At 39.9% G+C, this 27,714-nt stretch overlaps 3 protein-coding genes and 1 long non-coding RNA gene across 4 annotated transcripts; 1 reads left to right on the forward strand and 3 right to left on the reverse strand.

Moving 5' to 3' along the window:
- Positions 1–6,994: 6,994 nt before the first annotated feature.
- Positions 6,995–7,466, reverse strand: LOC144701468 (uncharacterized). Its single transcript, XM_078573275.1, has one exon. The coding sequence runs from the start codon at positions 7,430–7,432 to the stop codon at positions 7,013–7,015; it is 420 nt and encodes a 139-aa protein (XP_078429401.1). The 5' UTR covers positions 7,433–7,466; the 3' UTR covers positions 6,995–7,012.
- Positions 7,467–11,431: 3,965 nt separating this feature from the next.
- Positions 11,432–18,306, forward strand: LOC144700620 (casein kinase 1-like protein 3). The gene is made up of 15 exons (XM_078572067.1): positions 11,432–11,746; positions 11,817–11,857; positions 12,186–12,255; positions 12,336–12,484; positions 14,236–14,331; positions 14,410–14,480; positions 14,553–14,614; positions 15,120–15,183; positions 15,264–15,348; positions 15,420–15,546; positions 16,651–16,763; positions 16,867–16,915; positions 17,256–17,320; positions 17,442–17,580; positions 18,142–18,306. The coding sequence occupies exons 1-14, from the start codon at positions 11,671–11,673 to the stop codon at positions 17,568–17,570; spliced, it is 1,197 nt and encodes a 398-aa protein (XP_078428193.1). The 5' UTR covers positions 11,432–11,670; the 3' UTR covers positions 17,571–17,580; positions 18,142–18,306.
- Positions 14,832–17,373, reverse strand: LOC144700621 (uncharacterized). Its single transcript, XR_013580803.1, has 3 exons — positions 17,241–17,373; positions 15,727–15,813; positions 14,832–15,286 (listed from the first exon to the last, which is right to left on the reverse strand). It is a non-coding gene; the product is annotated as an uncharacterized LOC144700621 (long non-coding RNA).
- Positions 18,049–25,787, reverse strand: CAF1 (RNA-binding CRS1 / YhbY (CRM) domain-containing protein). Its single transcript, XM_078572066.1, has 6 exons — positions 24,913–25,787; positions 24,108–24,235; positions 19,908–20,133; positions 19,704–19,831; positions 18,464–19,110; positions 18,049–18,374 (listed from the first exon to the last, which is right to left on the reverse strand). Exons 1-5 carry the CDS (start codon positions 25,736–25,738, stop codon positions 18,469–18,471), a joined length of 1,950 nt encoding a protein of 649 aa, XP_078428192.1. The 5' UTR covers positions 25,739–25,787; the 3' UTR covers positions 18,049–18,374; positions 18,464–18,468.
- Between the last annotated feature and the right edge of the window lie 1,927 nt (positions 25,788–27,714).

The following is a 27,714-nucleotide window of genomic DNA, read 5'->3' on the forward strand; positions in this document are numbered from 1 at the left end:
GTTCCATCTATTAGTGCATCAATTTTAAAAAAGATCTCAATCTATTTAGTTTAGGAAAGTGGTTCATGTACCTCAGCTGGTTAGAGTGAAGGACTGAAAATCCTAGTGTCTTTGGTTTGAATCCACTTCTAAGCAAAAAAAATGGCTGAGAGCCAGCAGGGATGGTTGTTTTAAAATGAAAGTGAATGGAAGGGTGATGCCACAAATCCTTCCCTGTTGAGAGATGTCTATTATTTATGCACATCCACATGCATAATACATAGCTAAACACAAAGGAACTAGTTGCTTCGGATATTGAAGTTCATTCACTAGCTTCTGCAAGGGCTGGCAAAGGTTCTGGTAAACTTTCATGGAGTCCAAACAAACAGAATGATGTAGATACTGAATCAAGGGGAAATCTGAGAGGAGGGAGAATACTCCAAGACAATTAGAGGATATTAATAATTTCACTGCTACCATTTTCACATGCCATTTAAAATAAAATAATCATTGTCGGAATGAACTTAGAGACTGCCATAGGAGAATCATTTGGTTGCTACTTCTTCCCTCAAAGCTGGAAAAACATCATCACAGTATTTGACCAGAAGGTTGAAAGACTAGCATCGTTTAAAGATGGTACCCTTTATCCTCTGAAATGTGTTATAGTACATCATCCAATTTAATTTTAAGAAGGTTCGAGATTGTACTAGATAGGCTTATCTCTTCCAAGTAGGGTAGTTTAATCAAGGGAATGAAAATACACGATAAGACCTAGCTACTCCAAGTGCATTTCCTTACATATATGCTTAGATATTTTGGTTTCTCTGAAGTGATTTCTAGCCTTCTGGAGGTCAGTCTCCAAGAGAAATATTTATCAATTTTAATTGGTGTCTCCATTACGACACATTTAATTGGTGGCTCCATTTCCCAAGTGAATGAATTCACTTGATTTGGCATACCCTCATGACAATCTCACTACACCCTCTAGCAGTCCACTCTACAAAACCTTGAAACAACATAGTTTGTGAACATATAAGTCCTACTTTCTCACCAAATAGACACCTTGAAAACCATCACAACATCAATGAGTATCATGGCAGAAATCCTGTTTGCCTCTAGAAATTTTATGGGATTTTGAGTTTCCTTAGATCAAAAGACACCCACGATATGCTACACAAGAAACTAATGTAGCATACACCCACTATGAATACACTCATTTGAGCCATAAAATGCTCATAATTTGGAGAATGGAGATATCAAATGGAGTAACTCCAAGGGAATAAGCCTTTACAAGCATGGATACTACATTGGTTGAAAATGAATAAAGTCATCCAATGGCACACTGGACAAAACAAATTGAGCATGATGCAACACATGGGTAACATACACTCCATTGGTTGATCATCTAGACTTTATTATTTGAAACATCCTACTCACAATAGCACATATACTACAAAGAAATACCCATATATCATGGATATGGTATGGTGATGAGGGACCATCCAACTTTGAAGACCTCGTCGAACTAGTTCATCGAGCGAGGTTCACGCACGAGACCCAGCTTTCTGAGTATCCGGCCTAGTCAACGGGCCACAAAGGTTTGACTTATATTTCCTTACATTTTCCTTGTTTAGTTGGACATGTATGTCGACCGCATATGTGTTTGTTTTTGTTTGCTCGTACATTTTTGGACCGCTGTATGGACCTACACGTTTGCGCGTGTGTGAGCCCATGTGTGGGCGTGTTAGGGGTCTCTCTCCTATTAGGGGGCCCTAATTATTTTAATTGGGCCTTCTCCCCTTTATTTCTAAGGGGGAGGGCCCATATTTGCTCCTATAAAAGGTGGGGCCGCCCATATGAGTGAAGAAGAGAAAAAAATATTGAAGAAAATGTGATTTTTAAGGATTTTTCTTGATTTTTAGTGTTTTATTGAGTTTTCATTATATTTACAAAAATACCACTGTCGATCGAGCCACTGTTTTTGCCTGAAACTGCCACTGTTTTTGCCGGAGCTCCGCCGCCACCGCCGCCACTGCTGGCGGCGGCAACCTTCTTGCCCGCGACCGCTACCCCTTGGGTCGCACGTGCCACCGCCGCGGGCGAGCGGGCCGCCACTACGGCCTTCCGGCCACCAGCCGCGGCTGCCAGCCATTGCCAGCAAAGCCGCAACTATAGCCGCCGCTGCCAGCCGCCGCCGCCGCCGCAACTGCCATTGCGGCCGTCAGCCGCCGCCGCAACTGCAACTGCTGCCACGGCCGCCAGCCGCAACTGCCGTCGTGGCCGCCAGCCGCCTGCTACCGCCGCCGCGCCCTGCTACCACAGTTGTGCTCTGCCATCGCCGTCGTGCCCAGCCACCGTCACGCCTTTCTGCCCTGCAACTTCCATGCTGCAGTACCCTACTATCGCCTAGCCATAGCACCCTACTTTCTTTTCTGAGCCGCCAAACACTGCCATCGTTGGCGCGCCCACTACCGCTTATGCCGCCAAGCCCTGCTGCTGCTTATGCCACCACGCTTAACGCTGCTCCTGCCGTCGCACCCATTGGTGCGACCGCCTCCGCATTTGGCGCAGTACCTATCGCCACGCCTCGCTGCCGCGCCCGCCGCTGCTCCGGCCTCCTCTCCGTCGCGCCCATGCCACTCTACTGTCGCACCGTTGTCGTTGCCGCCGTGCTCACCGATGCCGCCACCACACAAATCACCGCCGTTGCTGCTCCCATTGCTGCCGTCATTCGTCAGTGCCCCTGTCGTCGCTCGTCCTCACCAGGTCACCTGCCACCCCGTTATCGCTATACAAATGTCAGGCCAGCCATACCGAATCAGGTACGCCCACACTTCTTCCCTCTTATGCGTTCAGTTATTTCTTTCAGTGCCTCCCGAGTATGTCTCCACCGCCGGGATTAGGTTAGTGATAGATAGGAATACGTAAGTGGGAATAGGTTTCTATTGGTACAATATTTGTTGGCACTTCGAACAGTGCTTGCACGAGCGAAAATAGTCGTACTTGCACCGTTTGCCCTCAACCCGTTGTTTGGGTCATCGGAAGCCTAGTGGCATTCCCAGGTCACACTTACCGTAGCCAAGTGGTTGTTGGTGTCCGTCGACGCCGGATTTATACCTCTCAGTGATTTCATTGTTGCATCAAGTGATTGCATTATGTCCACATTAGTCGTCTGCACTACATGACATGATTGCCCTCGCCCTCCCTATGTGTAACGCGAGCCGTTCGATCCCGGCATCCGTTGTATTACATCATATGGTCTTCCCCTTGACCTAATGCTCATACCAAGAATGTAGCATTTACATCAAGACAATAGCAAACAATTTTCACCGAATCCATTAGCGGGAGTCCCGTGTAGATCCTAATGGAAAAAAATATAGATGGCAATCTCCAAATATGGATTGGGGAAAACAAATATGTTACTCAGATACCTAAAGGAGTCTCTTCATTTCAAATAGAGAAAATATATGAAAAGGTGGCAAAATCAAATAGAGAAATAATATTTGATGTAGCTCAGGATTCCGCACTCTACATAAAATATTATTTCTCTATTTGATTTTTCCACCTTTTCATAAATTCTTCTAACCAAAATACTCCACATTTTTTACTAAAATTTAAAGATCATATCTTAAATCCTTTTTTCTTAAAGGATGGACCCCTTACTAAATAAATATGGTATAAACTGTTTATGGTGAACACAGTTCATAAATTTTTTAACCCCAAAAATGAACTTATAACTTTGTTGCACAATTCAAGTTGATCATCCTCCTGCCTTATGGTCGTTGACATTTCAGAAGGTGTAGGATAATTTTTTTGTTGGTGAAATTGGGTCATATACCAAATCATCCTAATGTCTCATGGGCTTGACACAATAAACAGTCCCGTTACCGAAATATTTGGTTGGTCACACTCAGCCATTGACTTGTTGCACTCATGATACACTATGTCATGATGTGTATCCTTCAAGAGTGTCAAATTGAGAAATAATCTTACAAGTATCTTGCCTAGAGAGTCATATACTTAAATAAGAGAGTCTCATGGAAAAAATTTGCCCTGCCAAGAGTTCCTCAGGTGATTATAATTATTATTCCTTCTCTTCCTTGGGTGCCTCCCTTCCAATACGATCAAAATGATAAAATGATTATGGTGGATCAGTCAAAATTGCTTATCAAGATGGAGGAGATTTGATGTGTTGATGATTGTGTTGATATGTCTAGATGCTGGGGAATTGGACCTCTCACCATGACACGCTTAAGGAACCAAGAAAGCACAAATCAGATTTGTGGAAAGATGATTTGATCATCTGGTTTTAAATTATTTTAGGGGCCCATAATGATTCTATTTTTATACATTCTATATTTATGATGTCAATCCCAACCTTAGAACCCAGCATACTGGGGGAAATGGAAAATTATTATCTATTTGTTTGGGACAAGAATGTAGAATATCATGGCTAACAGTAAAAAACAACATGCAAATCTATCGTGATATACCTGTGAAACATTGAAAATGAGCATGGGAACTCACATCACCCCCTCATGGACTTTATATAGCATACATCATATGATGCGAAGAGGAGCTACCTCAAGCCCAATGCATTTGAGAAGGTAGTTTGTTTTTGTTAAGGGGGTTTAGATAGTGCAAAATCAGGAATGGCATGTCATGACTATTTCATCAACTTGGTCATCCTTCTTATCCGTTTACATGCAGTTTGGGCTATCTATGTTTTGTTGTATCTTTATGCTCCGTTCATTCTTAAAACATCTTGTCACAGAACACTGTTTAAAAAATTATAAAACAATCCCACCCTCCTGCAGTCTAGTGCATTGCTGCACTGGTACTTCTGGAAATGTAATATATTGATAGACAAAGTCAAGAACCCTAAATAAATGAAATCAATAAATTTTGAGAAACTGAAGTATTAATGGTCTTAAAATTTTTAAAACCAACTTTATACTATAAATGTAAATATTTATATATGTTATGCATTTTATACTTCTTAATAACTCTCTGAATATTTTAATTCACATATTTGGTCTTAATGTACATTGTGTCTCAAATTTTCAATAAACAAGATAAAATCATGAGATAAATACATTTAAAAGTTGAAATACTAATACACCCAATAGGTTAGATCGTTAAGTTGAAGAATTCAATTTTTTTCTCAATTTTCATTTCATTAATATTCAGAGTCCACAACTTTGAACATAACGTTCGTAAGTGCACACGTAAAATGCCGTAACATGTTAAAGTTTCAATTCAAAAAACGCAAGATGAAACTGAGATTATTGAATGTTATTTTTTTCCTACTTCTTGCGTAAGAAACAAAACCTGACTAAAAATTTCAGGGAAATTTGAGTAACAATTTATTGGTAGACTTTGCATTTAATAACTGATTTATTTTTTTCAAGTAAATCTGAAACACTGGATTAGAAGCCAACACGCAAATATAAAAACAAAATTATAACTAGCTCAAAATATCTATATTTTCCTAGATATGGATTCTCAAATAAAAATTTAAATTATACTAAAAAATGAAACAAAATAAGAATAATATAATGTATCTTGAAGTTAGTGTAATTTGAGCCATGTAAATAGCTGATTGGGTTTGAATTAGGTTAAAGTATCTTATATAAAAAAATGAGTAGTAGTTATTAGTATATGTTAATATGATAATGGAGAAAAATAAACAAATTTGTGAGATGTATTTGTCCAGAGTCAGCATAATCTTTAGGCTAGCCGAAAGAAAAAAAATGATACATCATTCTCCTTGGGCATTCCAAACCCATATAGCTAATTAAAGACAAACAGTCAAAGTTAGGAAGATGGGATGTCAGAAGATTACCAATATCTAGTAGTAATGATCTCTTGTTTATACTCTATTATAAAAATTAAGTTCTACCTGATAAAATATTAGATTATGACATAACTGACTCTATCAAAGGAGTATTCTTCAAGATTTAACTCATCATCTTATAAACAGTCGAGTTCCAATTGTAGAAGAAATAATAAATATGAAAAAACTGGATGAGTATGAATATATTTATATGAATAACTTAACCCTAGTGGAGCAGTATTCTTCAAGATTTAAACTCATCATCTTAGATGCAGTCTGAGTTCAAATTGTAGAAGAAATTATAAATATGGAAAATAACTTGATTAGTATTCAACATATTTGAGATCATAGTAATTTGTGGCAGATGAGTACTTAAGTTTCATAACATCATCTCATAAATAACATCACATCGTTTTTTGATTCTCGCCGTGCTCTAAGAGAATGAGACTCTTAGTTTTAATGATGGATGTTTAGATTTTTAATGAATAGTACTTTATATTAAATATTATTAAACCGCAAAATATAATATAAAGTCATAAATAAAATAAAAAAATGGTGGAGTCCCTTTCAGTAGGTTAAACTTCATTTATACTTTCTAAACATACAAACTGATTATCCCAAAAGCCCATGTTATTTCATTGACGATCCATCCTCAATCTCCGTTCATCCTCCAAAAACCTGCTTTTGAATACACAGAGAGACTATTCAACTGATCTAACTCGACATAATCTACACACACTCACAAAAATCATTGAACCTCAGAAACCATCTAATTTGATAAATTTTCAAGGACGTTAAATTTGTTCGTCTAGCATCAAGTTTTTCATATTGATTTCATTTGCTCACCTTCCATATTTCATAATTCTGCTTCTGTTTACTCATCGGCTTCTCCCATTCGGATTGATGGCAGAAACTTCTAATTTTTTGCTAGAAACTCTGTTCCGGAATAGATATCAGATAATTTTGGGACTTCAAAAATCGGATCGGATAGGCCTTCCAATCTCATCCGAGAAATCTGATACCCTTATCGGATGATCGATATCAGAAACTACATTATTGTGTTCAATCAGTTGTATGTATGATGAAAACGAGACTAAATTTTACTCTATTGTGTATTTTTTCCCATTCTGTAGAGTTTTGAATGGGTTAATTACTTCCATAATCAACGGAGGCGGAAGAAGATCGAACGGGAATTTATCATGAAATGCAAAGACAAATCCCTAGAACAATAAGAGAAGTTCCCAACAAGAAATGCCAAACACGAAGCTCCTCCCCGAAAAACGATGCGAAGACCGCGGTCGCCGCGAAGGTGACCGCGTTCGTGACCGGCACGGCCACGGAGATCGGTGAACTGCTCAAAACGTAGAAGAAGGAAGCGGACGCCGACAAATTCAACAAGAAGGGGACGGAGTATTGCCATACCAGGACAAGATCGAGCCATTTTTTCAATTGCCCTAAAATTTGCCGGTGAAGACGAGGATTTCTTGAGATTTTTTGGTCAAATCCTTTCTTGGATCTGAGATTTTCATCCCAGATCTTTGCTCCTTGGCGCATCCACGCGTTCGTCGCACCCCACACAATTCCCACCGCGATCATACTCCCCACGTCCCTCTCCATTGATATCTTCTGAGCAGAGAAAGAGTTCTGTTCAAGCAAAGCCCGGATTTAAATAGAAGCCTTATAAGTACACGTTTTTGTTCGAACAAAAACGAATTCGACGTACCCGTGTGCAGTTCTTTTATTCACTTTTTGCAAATTTTGTTCTAGTTTTGCGTGAATTTGCGAATTTGTGCGAATGTGCGAATTTTGTTTGTTTTGAAAAAAAAGAACAGACTAAAGAACAAGGCCTGTGCAGTTCTTTTGAGCGAATTTTTTGTTTGTTGCAAACGAACAGAACAGAACAACCATGTCTACGGTTGTAAGTATAGAGAGTACTGTTTGGTTTTTCCTTTGTTCAATCTGGGTTTTTCGCAAATACCTAAACCTTACCTAAAGTTAGGTCTGCTCTGGTCATAGTCAGAGTGGAGAGTTCGGTCTGCTCTGACTAGTCAATGTAAAAGTTGACATACACTTCCCACTGTCCTCATACTCGGTCTCTTGGTGGGGATTAGGGAGAAGTGGAGAGCCAGGGAAGGAGTGCAGGGTTGAGCAAGAGCGGGGAGCACAGAGGGGGCAGAGTAGCTCAAAAAGGGGACGAGGCGGGGAGACGCCAGGGAGCAGGGACATGGGGAACGAGGGAGGGGGGTGTAAAGGGGGAGGAAGACGGGGGAAGAGAGACCACGGATGGGGATTGGAGAGCAGGAACACGAGGAAGAGGCGAACATTAGGTAGCGGGACACCGAGCAAGGAGCTGGGAATTCCAATGAGTCGAGAGCCCAATGTTTATTATATTTTACTGTATAAAATATGGTTAATGTTTGATAAATATAATCAGTCCTCAGTCCGGTTTGATCCTTGGACCGGACTTGTAGGCTGGTCTGCACTAAAATGGCAAATAAATGCTCTTGGTTCATGCTGGTCTGATTGAACTTCAATCAAAGGTGGTGAATCCAAATTGTACCTCTCCATTGATGGAACATGACATGAAGGGCCAGACGAAGACTAGTGAAAGGACAAAATGTGATGGGCACTTCATCACGTCCCATGTCCTCTCATACATCCCTTAATTTAAGAGATAATCATCCTAATACATCATCGTCAAGTCACTATTGGTTTCTGGGGAATGAATGAATGATTGGAGAATGTATCAATATATTTAAATTCTTTAAAGACCCAATAATATTTATTGATCATCCTTATGAATTAACTATACTGATATATAGATTATATAATTAACCTATCGATTTAATCCAATTGATAGGTTAAGTTTCCAACCTTGTGGGTTGCCAAGCTAAACCTCATCCTCGAAAATACACATAGTTGTATTCAAGGTCTCTCATGGAACTTTCCCGTCATCAGTTGCTGTGTATAATTCTTCATGCACATGAGACACAATAATGACTTAGAGTATGATTATTCATCAAACCCTAATCAGTTATTCAGGTATTACTGATGCGTAACAAGGATCATTGGAGAACACCTTCCCCAATATCCCAACTACCCTAGCCATGAATTTGATTCATTTTCTTCCTTGAGTTTATCTCCTCCCGAACCAAGGTAACCCGATCATGTCTTGACCACTCAATCAACTTCATGTATTTCTTGTTATTTCTGAGGTAAGACATATGTGAATCCCATCTTGAGGGACTCATACGTCTTAGTCAACACATGGTCGTCTATGCACAAGATGTCCTTGTTACGAGATGAAATACTCACACAACCATGAGATGAATCAAACTCATTGACTCATGCGTAATACAATTGGGGGAATCATACAAATTATTTTAATAAAAAATTTGTCTAAAGAGAAATCATTTTATGTCCTTAGCATTTCAACACAAATGAACATATGATCATCCAAACATATTGCATACATGCTTGAAGACTAGTTATCACTGTATTATGATCTCATCATAATTCCCTAAGTCATTGCATGTATTCAAGGACTTCCTTATAAACATCACTTGAGAGTAAGAATGAACAAATAATTTTTTCAATGAACTTAAATAAATCATGGAAGTGTGTTAGGCATGACGACCGCATAATATACATCAGTCACATCATTTGGACAGCGTAACTGACCATCACTTAAGGGCATAGAAACTAATAAAATTCATCATGTTATGTTTTAATTTAGGTCTTTGAGGCCTAAGTTTATGCTATATTTTGTGGGAGACATCATTATATGATTCTCTATATTTTGTGTGCCTCAATTGTTCTTCATGTTACCCCCATAAGTAAGCAGCTTTTGTGTGCAATTCTAAGGGTAATTGTGATTATAGTAAAGATATTCTAGCAAACCAACTTTAAAACCATTATTGTGACATCAATTGACAAATTTATATGAATAAGGTATATTTTTTTAAATAAACTAAATCTTTTATCAGTCTTCTATGTTGGATATTTTCACAGAAACTAGACATGAAAGTCTGTTATTTAGTTTAGTTGGTGAGTATGCTTTTATGAATCTTTTTATTTGAAAGCTTTCCTGGTACAAGCATTCATACTCTAAGAGTAATTTAGTTGTTGGTTATTTAGTGGAAGACTTACCCTTGAGATGTTGACTTTTTCGAAGAGATTATTTTGAAACATAGCATGATCTCTCCGTTCTACATTGTTTATAATTAACATGATAGATGGGGGGTCCATGGGGGTGGGGGGACATTGGTGACTGTTAGGGAATCAGAGGTAGATGTGGTGGGAAAGGGTTGAGCTTCTTGTCATTATGAAGTGACAATTGTGTGCCAAGAGTTCACGACTTTACAATGTTGATGATGAAAAATGGCTTTCCTACCAATTAGGAGTAGTGCAAGGTACGCATCAAATTCTAAAAGTCACTCAGCTCAATTCAAGTTGTTTTGTGGCATTGACATGGTGACATTTTGTCAGCATGCAGTGTTTGGATCAATGTCATACGAAGAATAGGGAGTTTGTTAAACTAATTTCATGGGGTTTTATGCAAACATTTGGCTTGTCATTTTATTATTAAACTCCATAATACTTGGTCAGTTTAAATGCATTACCATCTCATTAAAAACATCGCTTACCAAATTAATGCCACCTATGTTGTCTCTAGAGAGAATGAGATTGTTTAATTACAATATTAACAGAAGTTTCACACTGAAGAACTGTTGAAGTTTTAATGAAAATACCTAGTTGTTCTTTAAACATTGTAAGGTTCAAAATTATGATCCATTAATTATCAACAACATTGACATTTTTTCATAGACAATTTAATTTATACATTTTTTATCATTACATTATATAAAGAGTTATATTATTTCTCCTTGTCATTTAATGCATATGTGGAAATTCACTTAAAGGGGGTTTAATGTCCATCATTTTCAAAAACTCTGTATTAAAGTGAAATATTATTTGACATTTTTAGAATAGTAAAAATTGATTAAATAAACTAATTGTTCCTTTCAACAAAATCATTTTAAATTTCATTTTTCTCATTTCTAAAAGTTGTTACTGACGTCATAGCGACATCAAGTCCCATCACATTACCCCATCAACATCGATCACATCATCGTCATCCAGGAAAATCATCACATCTTCCATCCCCATGACAGCCTGCTAGCCCTAACTTTCCTGATGCTGCTCATGACACGACAGAAGACGTGACGAAGGACGTTTGTCGAACCAAACATCTGCAACCACCATCAATCCCCTTTGCTAATTAGATTATTTCCCTCGTCAATAAATACAAAAATGATTGCCTCTGACGAAATCTCAGCAAATGTTATCCTCCAGCAAGAACAAACTTAAAGCACAAGTCCATTGAGGAATTCTTTATTTCCCCCTTGCCAAACAAGTACATTATCCATTGCATTAACAATACAACATCAAACGAAAAATAAATACAAAAATCATCGGACGGCCACGATTGGCCCAGGTAAAATCCACATGAAAGTACTAAAAAACCTAAACAATGACAGCGATAAAGGCAATATTCTAAGGGTATTTAAGTCATTGAACAATTGATCTTGTGGACATAAGTCGCAGGAGCGTTGTTCAGATGGTAAAAATGGCGCCTTTCGTTCTTAGATTTTGATGTGACGATCGCCATCGACGCAGTAGAAGAAGACGATCGCCGCCCCCCGCCTTGATTCTCAGATCAGCAAGAATCTCATCGCTGGATCTCTTCTCCGTCGTTCTGGGCAATCTATTTGTTGATTTGGGGATCAATTGACGGTCTAAATAATCCCTAAACCCTGATGATCCTCGGAGCTTCCTCCTGAGATTCTGAGCTGATGGATCGGATCGTCGGGGAGAAGTATAAGCTGGGTCGGAAGATCGGGAGCGGATCGTTCGGGGAGATCTATTTCGGTGCGTTCTTCTACTTGAATTGTGTCTTTATGTGGAATCTGATTAAGCTTTTTTTTCTCTTTTTTTTCAGCGACTCATGTGGATACCTTCGAGACCGTCGCGGTTAAGATCGTAAGACTCTTCGGTGGACTTTTGCGTTGTATTGGAATGCACGAAATTACTTTGTTGGTGGAATTTAGAATCGTAATGGCTATTAGTTGTGCCTGGTCCACAGTTAATCACGCAGAAAACAATTCTTTATCAATGGAAGAATTTCTAAAACTGTTGGAAAATTTCAATGTTGTATGATTAATTGCATTGTTTATGGATGGAATATAGGGATTTTTTTTAATCTGGGATTTTTTTGATCTTGAGAGAGCAGAGTTCTTAAACCGTGGGAAGTACTCTTTTACTCTCTGTGAAGGATCTTGATAGGCTGTTTTCTATAATAATTTTTCAGGAGACAAGCAAGACGAAACATCCCCAGTTGTTTTATGAGGCGAAGCTCTACAAGGCCCTTCAAGGGGAAGGTGATTTTTCTTTAATTTTCTAAAAAAATATATATACGTATCTATTTTATCCTTATAGAGCTTGGACTTCTTTGGTTCAGTTGGTATTGCAAACATCAGGTGGTGTGGACAAAGTGGGGAGGACAAAGTTCTTGTTCTTGATTTGCTTGGTCCCAGTCTTGAGGACCTCTTCGTTTACTGTGGGAGAAAGTTTTCTTTAAAGACGGTATTAATGTTGGCTGATCAGATGGTGAGTATTTTTTTAAACAGTTTTATGGTTGTTGAAGAATAACATCCTGCTTAAAGATGAAAAGTGGCACCCTTGCTATTAGACATGGTCGTGCGGTTTGCTTTGTGCGAATCTGTGCGATTTGTGCATTCTGTTCGGATTTCCGAACAGAACAAACTCTAAAACGAATTGCACTTTGCACAGACCCCTGTGCGGTTCGTTTGTGCGAATTGTGCGATTTATTTTTTGAAAAAAGAAAGAAATGAGTGTTTTAGGTCCTCCTCCTTGCCGCCCTCTGTCCTCACTCCCTCCCCACTCCCTCTGTCCTCCTCCTTGCCGCCCTCCTTGCCGTCAGTCCGCCCTCCTCTAGGGCTTCCTCAACCCTTGGTCCGCCCTCCTTGCCGTCGCTCTCCGCCCTCCTTGCTGTCGGATCACCCTCTGCGAGGTAAGAACTCACCCGTTCTCTCCCTCTCCCTCTCCCTCTCCTTATTCTTCTCTCGTTCACTGACTCTTCCTCACGATCTCACTGCCCCTATTCTTCTCCATTTTTCGATCTCCCACATTCCCTCTTACTCTCCCCTCTAGGCCTCTCCCTCTCCCTTGCCAATGTCACGGTGTATATTCATCTCCAACTCTCTGCCCCACTGTCTCTCATTCATTCTTCCTGCCCCTCTCCCTCTCCCTCTCCATATCCATGTCTCCCCCTCTCACGGTCTCTCTTCTTCAAAAGTACTCTGTCCCACCCTCCTCTCTCAATCTCTCATCCTCTCTCTATCTGTCTCCATGTCTATGTCTCTCCCTGTTCATCTTCCCCTTTTTCTCCAATTCTGCGTTGTCCCTTCTCTCAATCACTCTTCCTCTGCTTCTCCCTCTCCCGTCGCCAATCTCTCTCCCTTTCACGGCGTATATTCATCTCAAATTGTGCAAATTGTGCATTCTTATTTTCGCACATCAAACGAACAGAACAGAGAACAGACCCCTGTGCAGTTCGTTTGTGCGAATTTTTTGTGCGAATTAAACGAACAGAACAGAACACACATGTCTACTTGCTATCAGCTATAGCTTTTAACGCAGTCAGTAAGCACTTGAATCTTACATGGTATTAGATCAAGTGGCAGGTTCGAACCCCCAAAGCAACACACTGCATGCATGGGCCATAAATAGGCAAGCGGCAGTTGCAGGGGAGCGCCGAATAGACATGGTCGTTCTGTTCTTTTTGTGAGAATTTGTGTGAATTGCTCGTTCTGTTCGGTTTTCCAAACAGAACAAAAACAAATTCGAACAGAACATCGCACAGACCCGTGTGCTTTTGTTCGCTTTGTGCGAATTTTTTGTGCGAATGTGTGAATTTGTGCGAATGTGCGAATTTTGTTCGTTTTTGAAAAAAAAAAGGACAGAACAAAGAACAAGGCGCTGTGCTGTTCTTTTGTGCGAATTTTTTGTTCGTTAAAACGAAAAGAACAGAACAACCATGTCTAGCGCCGAAATACAACATCCTACTTAAAGATGAAAAGTAGTACCCTTGATATAAGCTATAGCTTTTAACACAGTTGGTCCGCACTTGAATCTAACAATGGTTAATACGGTTGATTTTCAAGTAGATCGATCAGTTTCCTAAAAAGGGCTACTATTCTTAAGCCCTCTGGCCAGCTCTGATTTCAAACTATTAATTGCTTCTTCTTCAAATGTTTTTTTAATTTGTGGGTAGTAGGTGTGAAATTAAATAATCGTGGTAATCGGGTGGTTGATTTTTCAATGTGTTTTAATCTTAGATCGCCAGAATCGAATATGTTCACTCAAAAGGATTTTTGCATCGGGACATCAAGCCTGATAACTTTCTCATGGGTCTTGGCCGGAAAGCAAACCAGGCAAGAACTCTGTTGAATTTCTGCTTTATCCTCTCATTATTTTGAATGTATGGGATACTGAACAAACTGGGTCTTCAGGTCTACATCATTGATTTCGGATTGGCCAAAAGATACCGTGATCCAGGAAGCAACCGGCATATTACTTACAAGTATCAATGCTAAATCTTTTTTTTTTGCTTGATTATTGGATGTATTTTATAGTTATTTTTCTTCTTTCTCAGGGAAAACAAAAGCTTGATAGGCACGGCGCGTTATGCCAGCTGCAACACTCATCTTGGCATCGGTAGGCCAATCATCGATATCTGTTATCGCCATCTGCATTATCCATCATCTGAAATAATGAAGATTCTAACTGTATCATTAACGTGTAAAATTGTCACTTGACATGAAAGGGGGTCGACTATAATGGTGATGATAATGTTATCGTTGACACAGCCGATGCTTCTTATTTTACAAGAGATTAAATCAAATTTTCTATTTCAAGTTTTCATTTCGCCCGATTTTTTGGCTCATTTTAGGGAATCAACTTCATTAAATTAAAAAAATCACCATTTTTATCAATGCTTATCGATATTCTATGTGACCCATTCTATTTAGCCGAATGATACGAGTTAATAATAACAAAATTAGGTATCATAAGCATGATGATAAACTAAAGTTTTACTAATAGTATACAATAACGACAATGGTTGACATGATGATACATTGAAGTACCTGCCCTAAAGTCAATGTTATCCTTATTTTTCAGATATTTAATCTAATCTATCTTTTTCTTGTCTCATTACCAGAGCAGAGCAGACGAGATGATTTAGAATCTCTCGGCTATGTATTACTATACTTCTTAAGAGGAAGGTACAAGCCTTTCTGTATAATTTTTCATATCTGTCATCTCTGAAGAGTGATGCGTACATATTTTCTGTTGCTCAACATAGTCTTCCATGGCAAGGACTGAGGGCTGCCACAAAAAAGCAGAAATATGAGAAAATATGTGAAAAGAAACTTTCGACCCCAATTGAGGTGCGTAGATTCAGAATTCGAGTTCAAAATTTTCAAATATTTTTCTCTTTCTAATGCATGATTGTTTGCAGGTTTTATGTAAATCACATCCAGTGGAATTCGCATCGTACTTTCACTATTGTCATTCTCTAAAGTTTGATCAGCGGCCAGATTATGGGTTTTTGAAACGGTTATTCAAGGACTTGTTTTCTCGCCAAGGTACCCACTATAAACTTATCTTCTAAAACAATGAACTGGTCTCATCGAAGTACGGCAGGGCGAGAGATCGAGAATGGTTAAAAGCCTGGATTGGCACCTGAACCTGCTTCCAGGATTATCACTTAGCCAAATTCAAGAACTACGTCTGGTTTGCGTGTCTTAGAGGTATTGGGTGCCAACCTGGATGAGGACGACGAGAGGACGATGCTGCCAGCAGCTGGCGTCGCTGTCGCTGGCTCTGTCAGCACCAACCTGCAGAAACCCTAGCTGAAAAGAGAGAAAAAAACAGACTTTTTATTCTTAGTAAAGGGTTCCCCCCAACACAATTATGTGGGTTAAATGTGGGCAGCTCTTGTTGAATGATCCTCACTGGGCCTATTAAAAGGACCATAGCGCAAATATACAAAATGCAAGATAGAGAAACAAAGTAACGAAGTCATCTTCGACAGACGTGATGCATCTATGGACGATGTTGTACAAGCAGTGGCATGATTTACCGCTGCACAGTTTTAAGGACTGGACGGCCTTTTAGGCCTTATGTGTACTTAACGATCATATCTATTTATCACAGTGGAGGGTCACGAACTTTGTGTGATCTCCCATATCTTTCTTTAAAAAAAAAAGAACAAAAAACACGCCAATACACTCCTCGTCCGACATCCTCCCTCAAGCTGCTGGATAGATGCTTTTGATGCCTTGCTTGTCGCCGAGTCAATGGAAGAGAGTTCCCGGTAACTCTTTGGACAGTGTTCCAGGGACTTTATCTCAAATGCCTGAAATAGTTTGACTTTCAATTGGTGATTTTCTTGCTCATCATCACCAATTATGTCATCCACTCACAATCACAATGGAAACTTTCCCAGCCACAGAATTCTTTACAGACAGTATGAAAATATCCCATTTTTCTCATACTGTGGGAAAACTTGACATACCAAGCTAATGATGATTGCTTGATGCCATGCGAGGACTTCTTCAACTTACACCCTTGATCCTAAAAGATTCAGAATCTCCTTTTTCTCCGTTATCATGAATATTGTGACCATTATCCTAAAAGATTCAGATTGCTTGATCCTATGATAATATAATTTCTTAAATTGGACGCAGGGTATAAGGCCGACTACGTCTTCGACTGGACGATTCTGAAGTATCAGCAAGCTCAAAAAGTGAATCAACAGATTCAGCCATTACCTGAAAGCCAACCACAAGCTCTTTTCTCTGTTAGTACTCTGCCAATGATCACCTTTCTTCCTTCCTGATTGTCATCTTTTTTCAATGTACAACTCTTGTGACGGAGTTTTACTTTTGATCGACGAATCGCAGCCGACGACTAAAACCCGACGAATGCCTATGGATGTTGATATATCTCAAGGTGAGGTTCAGCATTTTTTTAGAACTTTTTACACTTCTCTATAATTTTTGCCAGACAGTGGTTAATTCCACTGTTTATATTACTTTCACTTATTACTCTACACTAATAGGGCCTCTAATTGTGAGTTTATTTCCCTCTTCATTTTCTGCACATAATATACTGTTATGCAAAATATAGCTCCTTATTGAGACATCTAACGTATCTAGTGACCAAATTTTAAGGAAAAAAAATACTTTTTATTTGTTCTTCGTTGTTTTTCCTGTGAAATTTAAAACTGTCGTTCAAGTCTTATCTTTTCCTCAAGTGAGACTAATGTAGAACTAACCTTGCTTCTATGCAGGGACAAGAGATCACTTGGCATCCAGCAGTGCCTTGCCACCTGGCAGTCACCCTCATGAAATTACGGTTAGACATTCTTATAATATAGAAAATTACACTACTACGGTTCTCAATATAAATATATTTTACCTTATTCATGCGCGCCTTTTTTGTTTAATTTATTTTTTTCATCGCAATTATTTTGCAGGTTAGTCCTGTTCTTAAGCCGTTTGGTGGCTTATATGAAACTGCCCAACTCGCTCAAGGCTCTGGGAGCAAGAACACTTCATCAGCACAATGGATTCCCAACTTACACAGAAACCAATCCCCAAATTAATGAAATACAGGTATTTCACAGTAAAATTAATATTAAATTCAATTGTTCAAATAAAATTAATATTAAATTCAACGGTTTAAAAATCTATTCACTGTTCCGGGTTTAAATTATTTTGACATCTTGAAGAATTCAATGGTTATTTTATCATCATTCAATAGGATTAAAAACCTGTTATATTTTTTGTATTTAAATTAGTGTCACGTCAAGTAGATTTCAGTCACGATTTTATAAATTATTATCATTCAATGGGAGTAAAATCCATTTACAGTTTTATCATTGAATTAGTGTGACATTAATGAGATTTCAATCTCTACTTTCGTACTCATCATCATTCAATAGGATTAAAAATGTGTTTACAGTTTTATGTTTAAATTAGTGTCACATTAAGGAGATTTCAATCACTATTTTTTTATTCACAACTGAATAAGATTAAAATTTATTTACTGTCTGTAAGTTCTAATCAGTGTAACATCCAGGATATTTCAATCGCTTTTATTACTTCCTAGTAGAGCGTTTATCATGATATCTCAATAAGATTAAAAATCTGATCGCCATCTAATATTTGAATTAGTGCGCGATCAAGGAGATTTCGAGCAGAAGGCGCACCTGCAGGGAAGTTGTGCTGCTGCTGCTTGATCTTCTCGTTCCGTGTATTCCGTATGATGATTGTGTTCCATGTATTGGATGCTGGGTTGTTCATGAAATATAATTTCATGCTGTAATTTGTTGGTTATTATCCCATGCTTTCTCCTTAACCTTGTGCATATGATCCAGGGTTTCTTGATACACCCAACATCCGACGCCCTACATGGATCATGAGTAAGTCTGCAAGTCCAGGTTTATTTCTGGATTTGTGAAAACAACCCTGGACATCTAATATTCTTATTCCTTACCAGAATCAAGATAACAGCTTCGCGAGCTCGTCCACTCCTAGGCTGCCATGTGGCACCACATCCGACGGGCTGTTTCTCAACTGCTCTCGTCGACGGCCAAATCTGCTCTTCGGCTCCACCTCCAGAAATCTCATCTCCTCTTCCTCGGCGTCGTCAAGAGCAAGACTGAGATCCTCTTCTTTTGGGCCTCTTCTCGGGGCCTTGACCTTTTTGGGCTTCTGGGCTTGGGGCTTATTGGGCCGGAAATTGAAGGCCGGGCCCGGCGGAGAAGTTCTGGCCAGCTCAGCGGCCCGTTGCTTGACTAAGTCAGGGTCCAGAGAGTCAGGCTCTAAGACGACAGCACCGCCGTCGTCGACAGCCTTGTTCAGCATGGCCCAAAGCGCGTCAAAGGCGGCACTTGTGGAAGGAGAGAGATCAATGTCTTCTTCTGGTTCTTGTGAGATGGAGTCGTCGTCCGAGATGCCGTCATCGTCTTCTTCTGAGCTGGCCTTCGAGGCCAATTCTGACAAGATTTCTTCGCCCAAGAACTCGGCAAGATCTGCCATGGAGTCCTCGGGTGATGAGGAAAGGTACGATTTCCAGTTTCTCCCTCTCCACATCAGAATGTGCTCGTGTTCGAAGGAGATGAGGACGCAAGGGACCAAGTCCTGCAGGTGAAAACTCGTACCCTTTAGACGCAGAAGGATGATGAATATCTAAACAGAGACATGATAAGAGAGAATGGAAGATCGTACCCTTTTTGGAGAGATTTAGAAAGATGGATGATGGAACATAGATCGACAGATGGATCGATGTTGGCTATTTAGGTTATTGATTTATGGATAAATAGAGAGATGCATGTGATTTTTTCCTAAAGTTCCTTCATGCGTGACTTATCTGGAACTCTGATTGGTGGGGAAAATGTGAGTGGAAGATCCCACCAAATGTAATTTCTTCCATGAATCTAAAAGATAGGAGGACAGAGATAAGAGGGAGATGAATAGATGAAAATCAAGAAGATAAGGCTCTGATAGATTGAATAACAAATAGAGAAAGAGATGAAAATTGAGAACATGGACGACGGAATGGGCAAATGGATGGTGAACGAGATAGAGATGAAAATCGAAAGATGGACGAATGGGTAAATAGAGTAATACAGATGAATGGATGGTTAGAAAGAGGGATGACGATATGAGTATATGAATTAATACGTTAATATAACTATAAATAAGATAGAGGGAGAGACTAAGAGAGTTCTAACCTTGAGCTTAGCGCCAATCTTCCGAGTGTCACTCTTGTTCAGAACCTGGCAGTTTATCCGGATCAGTTCACACACCTCAAACGCTTCCCTAACCTCCCGGACAAGGTTACAATAAACTCCATTTTTACCTGCGTTTTTAAAGAATTACATCACTGAAATATTATTTAAATTTCCATCGGAAACACGAGGATTCAGGGTAGTTACCAAGCTTGCAAATAGGACTAAGGCTGCGGCCTATCTTGCGCATCTCCGTTGCCTCTTCCAAAGTTAGTCCCTCCGGAGCACGCTGCACCAATCTCGGATAAACAGGTGGAATAGGCTTCCAGAGCATAAGAGGGTACTTGGGCCGGTTCTTGTAGTTGTAATTTCTTCCCCGAAAGAGAAATATAACCCCTCCTCGGCTGAATATGACCTTTCCTCCGGTTTTATCCTGCAATTAAATGTCGATGTTTCATGCACCAGTATGACAGGATTTAGCCAAAAAGTTATGATCGATTCTCCAGATAAACCAAATATTCACATTATGATTCAAGGTTAATAAACATACAAGGATTCGAGGCAATATAGTCTCTTTTACTCCAATTATCTTCTTAAACCTTAAACCCTAACACTAAACCCCATCAAAGAAAACGAGGAAGACTTGGTCCTTCTGCAACCTACAGAGCTTCCTACATCAGCTCAGACCTATGCCGGCTATGGTTTGGGTAGGGATAAAAAGCTAACTTTGCATTAGCTGGGGACTGGTTTAGATACCGAGGGCCATGGCCCAATCACTTATGCACCTTGTTTACCAAGGGGGAAATGAGAGACTGACATGGACACTGATATGATCCTGACTGGGGAGCGTGATCTATTCACTCTTGTAAAGGGATTCCAACAATGATAACTGAAGATGTGCCCAATGTAGTTCACAAAGAGAAGAGAGGGAAAGACAAGAGAGATGTTCCCAGGTTGTTGAGGAGAGAACATGAATGGTCAAGGGAGAGATCGAACAGAGGAGTAAGGGATCGACCGGACACGAGCGCCTGAAGATGCCGTGAAGAAGAGACAACTGCGAGAACAGGAATCATAGAGGGGGAGACAGCTTGGACGTAGAAGAGAGGAGAGGAGGGTGACGAGTAGCCAATAAGATAACTTCCAGTCTGCCCTCCTAAAGGGAGGGCTGTGCTCTTTACAGGGAACATGGGAGGTGAGGATCATAGATACCCTTAATGGTCAATAGATGACACTGCTCCCAGGAGGACCATGGATCATATCAGACACCCACTTAAGTGTAAAATCCTCAGGAGGGAATTGTAGATGGATGACGGCTTAAACTAAATGGCATACGGTTTGATGCACTAACCATTAGGTTAGCCGTTGGCGCATATCAGGCTGTTTCTACTTTGGCCCAATATCTTGTATATATCTTGTCTATTTTCTTCATTGTGTTTTCTTTGACCCTTCCTTCTCCACCCTCTTCTAACCTCTATGGAAATATCCAAATCGTGACAGGAATAAACACTACATAGAAAGAAAGGTGAGCCATTTATGATACATCGTCCACTCACATCAATACTGCTAGCCGGGAGTCTTCTTTTATTATACTTTCCTTTACTAGAATTTGTCTTATATGGCATTTAATAGGCTCCTTACGAAACCTTGTGGTGTAAAACCTGTCATGTGTCCATTATACAGGGGATACACAGGAACAGATTTGTGCTAAGACAAGTTATTGTTTACTTGTTCTTTCTCTGTTGGTTTCCCTCTTCACATGTCGGCTAGGGTTTGGCTGAGGAGAATACATTCGAAGATAAACAATCGTATGGGCCACTGATAGTACATGGCCGACTTATGACTGATTGAGATAAGTGACAGAAGAGAGCTTCAAAATAACATACCCCAAATCCTAAAACCCTAAATCCAATTATTTCGAGGCTAGAGAGATTGTTGATCCTTGAAGGAACAACTGAGAGAGAGAGATGGGCGGGGCACACCCGCCTTGAAGCTAGAAAAAAATCCTAAGATAATCACTTGACATAACAGTTTCGTCTGCCTTTATAGGCATAAAAGCTCTTTCAATTTCACGAAACACACTACTAAAATAGGGAATAACAATTATCTACCCAGCCGTCTAACAGAGATCTGTGGCACAATAATTGGGGTGACAGATAACGAGAAGCTGATGGGAAACGAATCAATTCTCTGGTCATTTTAACAACTCAATACTCATCTGGATCTAATGATGATGACCCAAAGTTGAGAAAAGTACAAGGATCATGACAAGATTAATGCTCCTTGAGTTATGATTACCTGACTAAAATGATTTTTCACATTGTTAACGAGGTTTATGACGAAACTTGGAAAAGGCGCAGAGATATTAGAAGCAGCAGAAAATGCAGTAAAAAGATAATTGAGATAATAGATAATCAGAAACGTCTCCACTCCTGCTATCAATAATTTCTTTCAACCTAATGGGAAGAACCTATCATTGAACCTACTAATGGAAAAAGATTATTGAAATTTCTTTCAACCTCCTCAGCGGCCCATCCTACCGAAGAACCTCTTAAGACTAATTCTCCATGAATCATGAAAGTGTATCTGTCCATAATGATTTTCTACTACATTATCTAGGTTTTATACCCCAATGTTTGATCCAACCTTAAAGTAAAATATTGGTCGAATATACTTTTGCATTCTGATTTACAAATAAAACTGATCTTGTCAAGGTCCAGAAAGTAGACTTGAACGGGGGGAAGAGGTTGGTGGTTCTCGAGGTCGAAGTGGAGAACAGGAATGACAAGAAGTCAGGGAATGCACCTTTTCATTTCATAGATCTGACTTCAGATAATATCAATTCTCCCTCCTATGCTGACCAGCTTGGCCTCAAACTGAAAGTCAGGGAAATTGGGTACAGAGAGCAGACATGGGCTTCCACATGGCCTCAAAGGCTGGAAGGCTCTTCCAATGCGAGAACCTCACAGCCTTCGGAAGATAGGCAAAGTGCTCTGATATTCTCAGGCCCACATGTCATTCTTGATCTTCTTAGAGTGACGGAGGCGGTGATTCGAGATGGAACTAAGAGCCCAAGGCACATCGGAGCTTCAACGCATGCAATACTGGATGAATATGGACGTCTTCAGGCAGCTCAACTTGGTAGCCTACTAGCTTGATGCATTTGAGAATTGGATAAGGACCAAAAAGCCAGGACTCCAGGCAATAGACTTAGTGCCATACGGTCAAAGCATCAAGTGGACAACATCCTGCACCTCAAGCTCCACAAACACTGACATTGATTTTCAGAGTTCGAATTCAAGGTAGCTTTTGCTTGGTTCAGGCTCTGTTGTTGTAGCTTAAGAGGTTCGTTGCAATCTTGGAGCAAGGTGTTGAGGTTGTCAATTGACAAAATCATCTGGGAACGAAAGACCAAAGGAGAGGTATAATATCAATAATGTCTCCAATAGATCTATCTTCCGTGAATGATCCAGGGAAAATCCAATTTACAAGAAAGTTCATCAATTTCTTCTCACTCTGCACAGTTTGACGGAGGTAGTATTGATAAGTTCTATAGAAGAACTAATTGAAAAAGCTGACAGAGGAGCGTAAAAGGAAGTGAATCCCTAAAAGGGGAATACAGTGATATGGACCTTGATCTAGGTCTGTATTGAGGAATAGGAATAGAGGAAAAGGGCAGAGGCTCCCAGGATTGGAGAGTAGAATGGTCAGAGGAGAGGTAGAATGAAAGGCGCAGGAATGGACAGAGGAGCAACCTGAAGATGGGGTGAAGTAGAGAAGACCACGAGGGATGTGGAACATAGAGGGGGATACAGTACTTAGATATTGATGAGAGGAGAGACAGTGGACTTGGTTGCCCTTCAAGAGGTAGGAATGACCTATTTAAATAAAATACAGGACGAAACTAACCCTAGATAGGATGGGGATCATATCAGACAGTTATGGAATTCATTCTCGAGAATCATTGCTACTCTGGCCATTGGGAACTGCTCCAGCTCCCTTCTCTAATACTGATCTGCGTGTCTTCTTCGTCGACACTAAAGCCACTCCTTAATTGAAGAAATAGATAATGAGAAGCTAATGGACTCCAGTGGCTTCTTAGCATCTTCTTTCGAGTATAAGAATATAATGACTTTTCACGGTAATATCTAGGTTTTTCTTGAAAGACAGCACTATCTAGTTTTTATGCTGAAAGTTGGACAAAGGTACAGGGTACATGAGTAATGACACAATAATGTAATTCGAGAGAGATATTTCTGGGTAGATAATTGAGTAAAAAGATGATTAGAAACTAATAAATCCCATTAATAATTTTCGGATTAAAATTATTTTCCAACCTCCTCAGTGGCAATCCAATCAAAGAAGAAACTTGGAAGGAAAGATGGAAGAACATAGAACAAAAAATCAAACCTCTAATTGCTGCCGAACGTTGTCCATGTCCACAGTGCAGACGCCTTTGCACTTGATCTTACACACTCTTCTCCGTTTCCAATGAGCATGAATATTATCCAACATATTGTGCGTCAATCCATCTCTACCTGTGCACCAAAAAAAAATTAAGGATATCTACAATCTTCCAGAAGAAATTGAGATGAAGTGAAGAAAAGCGCCAATATTCAACAAAAATTCTAGGGACAGCGAAGCGAACGGTTCAAGTGAAGAAATGCACCAAAATTCAGCAAAAAGCTAAGGACATCGAGGCGAACAGACATTATTCCAGAAGAAATCGAGATGAACAAATGAAGAAACGCACCAATACTTTGTAGAAAACTAAGGAAAGTGAAACGAACGGGTAACCTCCAGAAGAAGTCGAGATGAACAAATGAAGAAACGCACAGGACACAATAGTAAACTAAGGACAGTGAATCGAACGGGCAACCCTCCAGAAGAAATCGAGATGAACTAATGAAGAAATGCACCAACAGTCAGCAAAAACTTAAGGATAGTGAAGCGGACCGGCGACCCATCAGAAGAAAGAGATTAACAAGAGAAGAAATGCGCCAATTCTCAGCAAAAAGGTAAGGACAGCGAAGCGAATCAACAACCCTCCAGAAGAAACTGAGATAAACAAGATTGGAAATGCACCGGTACCGACACCATTCCAGAATAAATTAGACCAACTAATGAAGAAATGCACCGACACTCTGCAAACAAAAAACCAAGGACACTGAAAACATTCCAGATGAAATCGAGATGAACAAGTGACGAAACGCACCAATATTCAATTGTCTCTTCGTCTTCAAGCACCCCTTGATCAAATCCTTCACTTCTTCTTGAGAGAGAGGCTCGCCGAGAAGCTCCTCCCTGGAGACGGCTTCGTATTTGGGCCCCGACCCAGAAAGAAAAGGCCCAGGAGACTGCACAGGCTTCACGCCCTTCTTCCCCGGCGGCGGCGGCCGGAACGAGTCGAACTCCGGGAGGTTCTTCTTGCTGGGAGCCAGCGGCGCCTTCCCAGTCCAAGGCCGAGGCATAGTCGAAGGGCCAAACGGCAAATACGGTGGCTCCCTCAGCGCCAGCGGCTTCGCCTTTGGCGTCTCCGTGTAGCTGTACTGGAACTCGAACGGCGCGTTTCCAAGCTTGTAAGCAACCCCGTTCTCCCCAACTGTGATCTCGGGACGCCCTTCCACCGCCTCCAGAGGCACTATCACCACGTCACTTGAACGACGGAACGCTGGATGCGACCTCTTCGAGGATTTGAAATTTCTAGGGTTTTCTCCGTCCGGTTTGGAGTATTTGGACGATTTCCCGGGGATGGAGGATCGGGAAGGGGAAGAAGGGGTACCTCGAGACTTGAATTCTGGAGTTGGAATCGCCGATTCTGCAACTTTGGATTCTTCCGATATGAGATTGGCGATCTCGAATCGTCGAAGGCGACGGATCTCGTCTTCGATCTCCTTCTGCTCCCGCTGGCGACGGATGAAGGGCTCCGCGTTGGCGTTGTTCCATCGCGAGAATCGCACTTCGGTGGCGGATCTTGACGAAGAAGGCGCGAAGAAGCTCGGCGCGAAGACGGGGATTGGGCCGGCGATCTTCCCCGCCATTACTGACCTCGGATGAACTACAGCAGCGGAGAGGAAGGAATTTGAAACTTGAATCTATCATCATCGTCGTATTTATAGGCACCAGGAATTTTCAGATTAGCCCTTCTAAATTAAATAATAGCTATATATTCCCGGTCTGTATCTTTATTGTGCATATACTTTCTAGTCATGGTTCTAGCTTTGATGACTTGGGTTTGACAGTCCCTGTTGGGTCCAGTTTTTTAGCAAAGACCTAAAAATTACCCAGAATTCGGTCCCGTTCCGTCCCGTTCTTGTTCAGTCCTGGTCCGATCAGGTTGACAAGTCAGTGGCAAAGTCAAAGTAGAAAAGTCATGTTAACTATCAACATAATCAGCTTTTAGAACTGCTGGTAACGGATGGCCCTTTGCCTCCCTTTCCTTCTTTGCCCTTTCCTTCTCTGAGTCTTTCTCCTCCACACCTCGCGTTCTTCATGGAGAACTGTCAGGGTGAATAGAGCACGAAGAAACATTCAACAGAGAAAGAGGTTGCAATGGGTTCTTGTAGCCCATCTTCGAAAAAAGAACTCTTCATCAAGTAGATGCCCACGGACAGTCAAATATGGTGCGCTATGCCGTACTCAATTGAAACCTCTTTGGCGAGTTGGATTTAATAGTTTTTATAATTTTACTAAGTATATTAAATCAATATTTAATAATTTACTTTCGGTTCCGGTTTGGTTTCACCCTTGGACCTAAAGCTGGCCGACCAACTGGTCCACCCTAAAGTGGTGGACCTTTGGTCCCATTTGATCCAGTGGGACTGGTCCTCAGTTGTAAATGTCCAACCCTATGGGTAACCATCTTACCTTAATATAATTATTAGATTATGACAGGAATTTGATATTTTTAATTAGGGTTTCATAAATTAAACAAAATTTACATCTATAATCATAATTTTATTTATAAAAGTCCATACTTCTCAGATTAGGGCCTCGTAAATTGAGCACAAATTGTATCTCACCGGTCGGCATCTCTTTTGCCCATATAGTTTATTGCCATGTATCTAGCTTGGGTGACCTTCTTTCCAAATTGTAATTATTAGTCTAATAGAAAGTTGATATTTTTAATTAGGGCCTAATGAATTGGACAAAAGTTATATCTATAATCATAAGTGCATTTATAGAAGCTGGTATTTCTCTGATTAGGGATTTTTAGATTGACCACAAATTATAAATCCCCAGACTCTATTTTCGTGTTTATATACCTCATAGACATGGTACTAGCTCGAGTGACCTTCTAATCCAAACATAATTATTAGAGTCTGTGGAATTGAATATTTTTTAATTAGGGACTCATAAATTGAACACAATTTATACATATAATGATGAATGGATTTATAGATCCCAGGGATTTTCAGATTTGGGCCTTGTAAATTGAAAAACATATCCATGTCTCTATCTTTTTTTTGCAAATACTTCCTTGTCAGGGTGTCCATATTCCCAAAATCTAATCAGTGGAATCTGATCGAACTCGAAACTTTAAATTAGGGCCACATAAATTCAAAAAAATTTATATATTATCATAATTTTATTTCTAGAAAACAGGATATCTCAGATCAAGGTTTTTTAAATTGAAAAAAAAGTTCGATCCTCCTAGTCTCTATCTTTCTTTTTTTCTCACAGTTTAAAGCCATGGTTTTAGCTACCTAAATGCAACTATATGACCATGATAGGAGCTGGAATTTTATGTATAATTTAGGTTGATAATAGAGGTAATATAAGAGTTTAATTAGAGTTTGAATAGGATAAGTGATGACAATAACAATAAAAAAGATAATAGAAAGGTGAAGATAAGTAGAATGTGGTAGATAGGAAGGTGGCTACTATGATTATATCATTTTATAGGATTAATATATTTATAGTTGTTGATATAGTAAGTAAATAAGATGATGAAATTTACTTATAGTATTATTATGAAGGGCTATGTCAAGATAGGTAGTGAACGAGTTATATAATA

This window comes from Wolffia australiana, chromosome 3, assembly GCF_029677425.1.
Source record: "Wolffia australiana isolate 7733 chromosome 3, ASM2967742v1".
Taxonomy (NCBI): Eukaryota; Viridiplantae; Streptophyta; class Magnoliopsida; order Alismatales; family Araceae; genus Wolffia; species Wolffia australiana.

Excerpts from the sequence above, each read along its gene's own strand:
- LOC144700620 (XM_078572067.1), top strand. The coding sequence starts at position 11,671 with ATGGATCGGATCGTCGGGGAGAAGTATAAGCTGGGTCGGAAGATCGGG. Across the intron at positions 12,485-14,235 it reads TAATGTTGGCTGATCAGATG|ATCGCCAGAATCGAATATGT; the intron begins GTGAGTATTTTT and ends TTTTAATCTTAG. Across the intron at positions 15,184-15,263 it reads CTATACTTCTTAAGAGGAAG|TCTTCCATGGCAAGGACTGA; the intron begins GTACAAGCCTTT and ends TGCTCAACATAG.
- LOC144701468 (XM_078573275.1), bottom strand. The coding sequence starts at position 7,432 with ATGGAGAGGGACGTGGGGAGTATGATCGCGGTGGGAATTGTGTGGGGT.
- CAF1 (XM_078572066.1), bottom strand. The coding sequence starts at position 25,738 with ATGGCGGGGAAGATCGCCGGCCCAATCCCCGTCTTCGCGCCGAGCTTC. Across the intron at positions 20,134-24,107 it reads ACGTTCGGCAGCAATTAGAG|GATAAAACCGGAGGAAAGGT; the intron begins GTTTGATTTTTT and ends ATTTAATTGCAG. Across the intron at positions 19,832-19,907 it reads TAGTCCTATTTGCAAGCTTG|GTAAAAATGGAGTTTATTGT; the intron begins GTAACTACCCTG and ends TTAAAAACGCAG.